At 44.0% G+C, this 6,000-nt stretch overlaps 1 protein-coding gene across 2 annotated transcripts in view; it reads left to right on the top strand.

Moving 5' to 3' along the window:
- slc30a6 (solute carrier family 30 member 6) overlaps positions 1-6,000 on the top strand; it is a 77,556-nt gene that overhangs the window by 25,210 nt on the left and 46,346 nt on the right. For both annotated transcript variants that reach the window (XM_047351238.1, XM_047351237.1), the window contains exon 4: positions 2,268-2,352. In XM_047351238.1, the coding sequence (XP_047207194.1) occupies positions 2,268-2,352 (85 nt within the window). The remainder of the gene's footprint in view (positions 1-2,267; positions 2,353-6,000) is intronic.

The raw sequence follows: 6,000 nt of genomic DNA, 5'->3' as shown, positions 1-6,000 counted from the left end.
AAGTTGTCAGATTTACTAGAAGAAGACACAGAAGATGACCTTCTGTCATCATGAGACGTTTCTGCTGCTCACAGCTCAGGGGTTTCCTGGATTTGACTCATAGTTTCCACACTGATTGTTGGAAGCAGCACTGCTCTGGGAAAACGGTAGCGCTGTGGGTTTTCTGAACGTCTTGTATTAGATTTTCAAAATAAAGCAAACAGTTACCAAAGTAAGACATCAGATCCATTTGCTAACCCATCCAGGATAGCTAAGCAGATCTACAGGGGTTGGAGAATGAAAGTGAAACACCTGGTTTTAGACCACAATAATTTATTAGTATGGTGTAGGGCCTCCTTTTGCAGCCAATACAGCATCAATTCATCTTGGGAATGACATATACAAGTCCTGCACAGTGGTCAGAGGGATTTTAAGCCATTCTTCTTGCAGGATAGTGGCCAGGTCACTACGTGATACTGGTGGAGGAAAACGTTTCCTGACTCGCTCCTCCAAAACACCCCAAAGTGGCTCAATAATATTTAGATCTGGTGACTGTGCAGGCCATGGGAGATGTTCAACTTTACTTTCATGTTCATCAAACCAATCTTTCACCAGTCTTGCTGTGTGTTTTGGTGCATTGTCATCCTGATACACGTCACCGCCTTCAGGATACAATGTTTGAACCATTGGATGCACATGGTCCCCAAGAATGGTTCAGTAGTCCTTGGCAGTGACGCGCCCATCTAGCACAAGTATTGGGCCAAGGGAATGCCATGATATGGTAGCCCAAACCATCACTGATCCACCCCCATGCTTCTCTATGGGCATGCAACAGTCTGGGTGGTACGCTTCTTTGGGGCTTCTCCACACCGTAACTCTCCCGGATGTGGGGAAAACAGTAAAGGTGGACTCATCAGAGAACAATACATGTTTCACCTCTAGCGCTCCTTGCACCATTGAAACCGACGTTTGGCATTGGCATGAGTGACCAAAGGTTTGGCTACAACAGGCTGGCCGTGTATATTGACCCTGTGGAGCTCCTGACGGACAGTTCTGGTGGAAACAGGAGAGTTGAGGTGCACATTTAATTCTGCCGTGATTTGGGCAGCCGTGGTTTTATGTTTTTTGGATACAATCCGGGTTAGCACCCGAACATCCCTTTCAGACAGCTTCCTCTTCGTCGTTCTTGGTGGTATGCTGACATTACCCTGGATACCGTGGCTCTTGATACATCACAAAGACTTGCTGTCTTGGTCACAGATGCGCCAGCAAGACGTGCACCAACAATTTGTCCTCTTTTGAACTCTGGTATGTCACCCATAATGTTGTGTGCATTTCAATATTTTGAGCAAAACTGTGCTCTTACCCTGCTAATTGAACCTTCACACTCTGCTCTTACTGGTGCAATGTGCAATCAATGAAGACTGGCTACCAGGCTGGTCCAATTTAGCCATGAAACCTCCCACACTAAAATGACAGGTGTTTCAGTTTCATTGTCCAACACCTGTAAGTTGGATATTTGGGACGTAGCTGCATCAACATTCTTTAGTATTTCTTTTGTAACTTTCTATGTATTTTCTGAATCTGGCTCCCCTGCATGGCCTTGATGGCTGGCTATCTTCAAGTTCTCCTGGAAGTTAAGTAAACATGACACTCTGCTCTCTCTGCCCCCTCCCTTCCCTGAGGACATCTGTGGACCTGCTCAGAACTTTGTGGCCGGTTGATGAACATTCCAACGTACCATCAAGGACAATGGCCTCTGTGACAGAGCTTCATGGACTTACTTGCACACACTCACTTGCACACACACATGCTCAAGATAAACATATGCACCCCCTCACACAACCTTCACCGTTCCCAGCATGATGTTGTTTTGTCAACTTGTTGCTTCATTGTTCTGAGGTTTTTTACAATCTCAAACTGTATCCTGCTAAGGATAAAGTGTGAAATATGATTTATTCCCTCTACTTACCTAATGTGGCCTCTTTTCTCATCTAACAAGGGCAGCGCCTGTGAGTGGGCAGCAAAGCCTCGGTGACCCGTCCCACCCTTGTCTTGTGTCATGATGTATGTTTGGATGGGTTCTACTGGACTTCTAATTTCCCCTCGGGGATCAATAAAGTATCTTTGAATTGAATTGAATTGAATTTTCATATCTTCATTATATACGGCAGAGTATAAACTGTTGTTTTTATTGTATTTTGAGGCAAAAACAGTAAAGTTTGTTAAATGTTGTAAATTTTGCTCCTCATGTTTCTCAGCTCTGTGTTTTTTTTTGTCATTTTCAGTCATGGAGGATCCTGCTGTTCGGAGCACTCAACCTGCTGTGTACCGGCTGTCTGCTGATGTGGTGCAGCTCCACCAACAGCATGGGTAAGCACACAGACCCACACAGATCTACTCTACACCAAACAGCAGCGAGCAGATAGACACATGCAACCTGACATACAGGGACTGACAGGATGCCCCTTTGAGATGCTGACCTGTCCACACACAGGTAACACAGATTGACAGCTGCACACATCTGTACGGCCCTGTGTGTGTGTGCAGCTGTAAGCTGTGAGCGGGTCTTCAGGTGTTCTGTTTGCTGGGTCGTCTCACCGCGGGGTCCGGTCCGATCCTGCTGCTTCTCAGCGTGGATGTTTTTGTTGTTCTGGTAAGCTCGGTCAGTGTGGCCGTTTAAAGGGCATGTCCAGGAGTCCTTCAGGTGCAGTAGTACAGAGAACACATGTGTCATATTGGCAGAGACCAACAGCATCCTGCTCCCTGAACCACAGCCTCAGCAGCTGAGAGGATCTACTTACCTGAGGAGGAAACCCGGACCCTCTCAGCGTAGATGTTCTCCGGCTCCTCTTGCGGATTTCCAGGGTGTTCTCAGATTACAGGGGGACATTACGCCTTGCAGAAGTATTCACATCTGTTAAACCTTTCACATTTTAATGGGATGTTATGGGCCAGAGCAACAAGAAGTAGAGAATAATTGTGAAGTGGAAGGTAAACAATGCATGTTTTTCAAACCTTTTCAACAAATACAAACAGGACAAGCGTGGCATGCATTTGCATTAGGCCACTCTGGGTCAGTACTCTGTAGAACCTCTTGTTTCTGCAGGTTCAGCTGCAGGTCTTTTGGGGTTTCTCTCTACCAGCTTTGAACATCTCAAAATTGACATTTTCTTGCAACTTTTGTTGCAGTCTTTTAAATTGATCTTTATCAATACTTTTTAAACTTTCTGACTTCAGAAAGCTCCAGGTTCTTTATCCAAACCGTTATCTGTTCCAGGTCAAGGTTTATCTTTCAGCCATGAGTCCTGAAGACATGCAAATCTGTCCAAGATGGCTGCCAGACTAGCTGGTCAGTAATCATCACATTAAAGTTTCAAAATGCCTGAAACATTTTTCTGCCTCATCTGAGATGAAAAGTTCTGAAGTTCAGCAATATAAACCTGAGGAACCTGTGAACAGTGTTGGAGGCTTCCAGGGATCCGTCTGGCTTGTTTGTGTGCATCATGATTAAACAGTAAACATGTAGGTATCAGTGCTGCCTGTCCTGTGAACAGAGGACTGCAGTGAGCCGGTGTGTTTGTGGCCACCAACCTGAGATCCTCTCAGGGACCCCATCACTCAGGAAAAACGCTGCTTTGAAAAGAACAGCATGCAATTCTATCCGAGCACGTTCGCTCAGCCTGCAGATGCTGCAGAAAAACACGCAGACAGACGCGCTCGCAGGGGTGGCGTCGGGTGTCGCGCACACAGGAAGTGGAGAACGGAGGGATCGAACGACGGGAGAAGCCGACACTGCTGTCGATAGTCAGGATGAGACAGCGGTCCGGCCTCAGTACGTCAGGATTGTTGTCAGAATCTGAATCTGATTTTATATATATATATATTTATATATATATAAATATATATATAATATATATATTTATATATATATTTATATATATATAAATATATATATATAAATATATATATATATATATATATAAATATATATTTATATATATATATATATATATATATATATATATACGTCTGCATCATAGTCTGCATTCAGAGCTCTTATTTTGAAGATTGATTATCTGCTGTGGAGAAAATGAAAAAGCTCGTTGAACAGTTGGAGGCAGAAAGCCCGGTATTACTTACACCGACCTGGTCGGTGTTGACTGAACCTCGGCTTAGTTTAGGTGTGCTGGGACCTTCAGATGTGATGGAGAACAGGTTAATGCTTTGATAAACAGTAAAATGATTTTTCTCTTCATCACATTTTAGCCTAAGTTTAGTTTAATGATGATGATGCTGGTTCTGGTGACGGGTAGCAGGCTGAAGTCAGATTCTCTCTCCCTTTCAGTTCTGTTCAGTCCAATGTGTGTCAGCCAATAGGCGCCATCTGCTGCAGCTGATGTTGAGTGTTTACCTTTTACCTCATTAGTCTGAGGTCACACAGACACGTTGTCATTCACTGGATGTGAAGGTTTATCTGGGTCTGGATTGTTCAGCTCATGATTCAGTTCCTCTCATTGTTCCTCTGCTTATCCCTGAGGTTCTGTAAGAAACAGAACAGAATCCACGTATCAACAGGATGTTGCGGTTTGCAGGTCAGTTTAGTGTCTCAGCCTCAGACTTGGTTGGAGACCATAAATAATGTCTGAGGATTTCCAGATTCTAATGGACTCTGGCCTGAATCATCACCGGATCAGGAATGTTCTCGTGCAAATGAGACTATGAACAGAGAATACAGGAAAGATGTGTGGAAATATACTGAAGAAATGATTATTTTTGGGTCTGAACTGGTTTGTTGGGCTCCTGACAGGATGAACAGGTGTTGTTAGACTTATAGTAATGAATTGATTTGCCTCAGTTTAGTGATTTTTGTTCTTATTGCTGTTGTAAATTTATAGTAAAATGGATTTTTTTTTTATGCATGGGTGTAAAACAGATATTTTCTAAAGTCTACCTCATTGAAGGTATCTCACACCTTTGTTTCGGTTTTAGCTTTTAGATTCTTAATCTCTGCACAGCTCCACAACTAGATGGAGTTTAATAAGTAATTCCTTTCCCCAGAATCAACTCTCAGCCAAATTAAAACGTACAGCTGGTAGAATCATCGTTACATCTCATTTACCTGGAAACGGTGGTTCGTTCAGAAATTGTTTCTAGTAATTTGCTTAGTTTGTGTTGTTTTTTCCTCGATGCATGCAGATCTGCTGGGACTGAGAACGTGCACGTCCAGCGCCTCCAGTGGGTTTCTGCCTCTAGTTTAAATGAAGCATAAGTTCGTCCCTACAGAGACACACAGTCGCTCGATTTTCTCTCTTTAACACTCACTCCAACGTCCGCTCTGACCTCCCCTCTGTCAGAGTAATGCCATGTTTCAGAACAACTGCCCTCTGACATGCACAGAGCCCTGCGCCCTGCTTGCATACAAACACACTCTTTGGCCTCATTAGCTGATGACTAACGGCTTAACAGACATTGTGCAAACCATACAGACTTGATGCATGCTTTACAGGACTAGGGGAGCTTGGCTCGGCGGACCAAAGAGGCTGTTGGAAGAGAAAACTCACTGTTCCTAATGTCATTTCGCGTCTCTGGACGTTACTTAAACAACCCAGCAGGAACAGATTGGAGCGCCCCTCCTCCGGGCCAGCAGCTGTTGGTGGAGCTTTCTAAGCAGGATTTGTAGTGAAACAGAGGTTCACACGCTGACACTGTTTCTCATAAGCACAACTTGACAGTCCTGATCTGAAAGTTGAGCTTCAAACTTTCTTCTCACTGCAGTGATGCTGACCATGGTTCTGAGTTAAATAAGGAACATTGTTCAGATTTACAACTTTGTATCTCTGGCATCAATCTCAAACTACCAGACTGAAAACGCAGACGTGCCTGATACCATTATCTTATCGTGTTAGCAGCGGTTACATCTAAAGAAAATGTTTGCTCCAAAACGACCTCACAGGCAGGAAAACGCTGCAGCTCAAGGACAGTTTTTCTGGTTTATCAGAAGTTTCATACTGAGCCACT

This window comes from Girardinichthys multiradiatus, chromosome 22 (genome assembly GCF_021462225.1).
Source record: "Girardinichthys multiradiatus isolate DD_20200921_A chromosome 22, DD_fGirMul_XY1, whole genome shotgun sequence".
Classification (NCBI taxonomy): Eukaryota; Metazoa; Chordata; class Actinopteri; order Cyprinodontiformes; family Goodeidae; genus Girardinichthys; species Girardinichthys multiradiatus.
The sequence above is the reverse complement of the archived record's forward strand: the minus strand, read 5'-3'. Positions and strand labels throughout refer to the sequence as shown.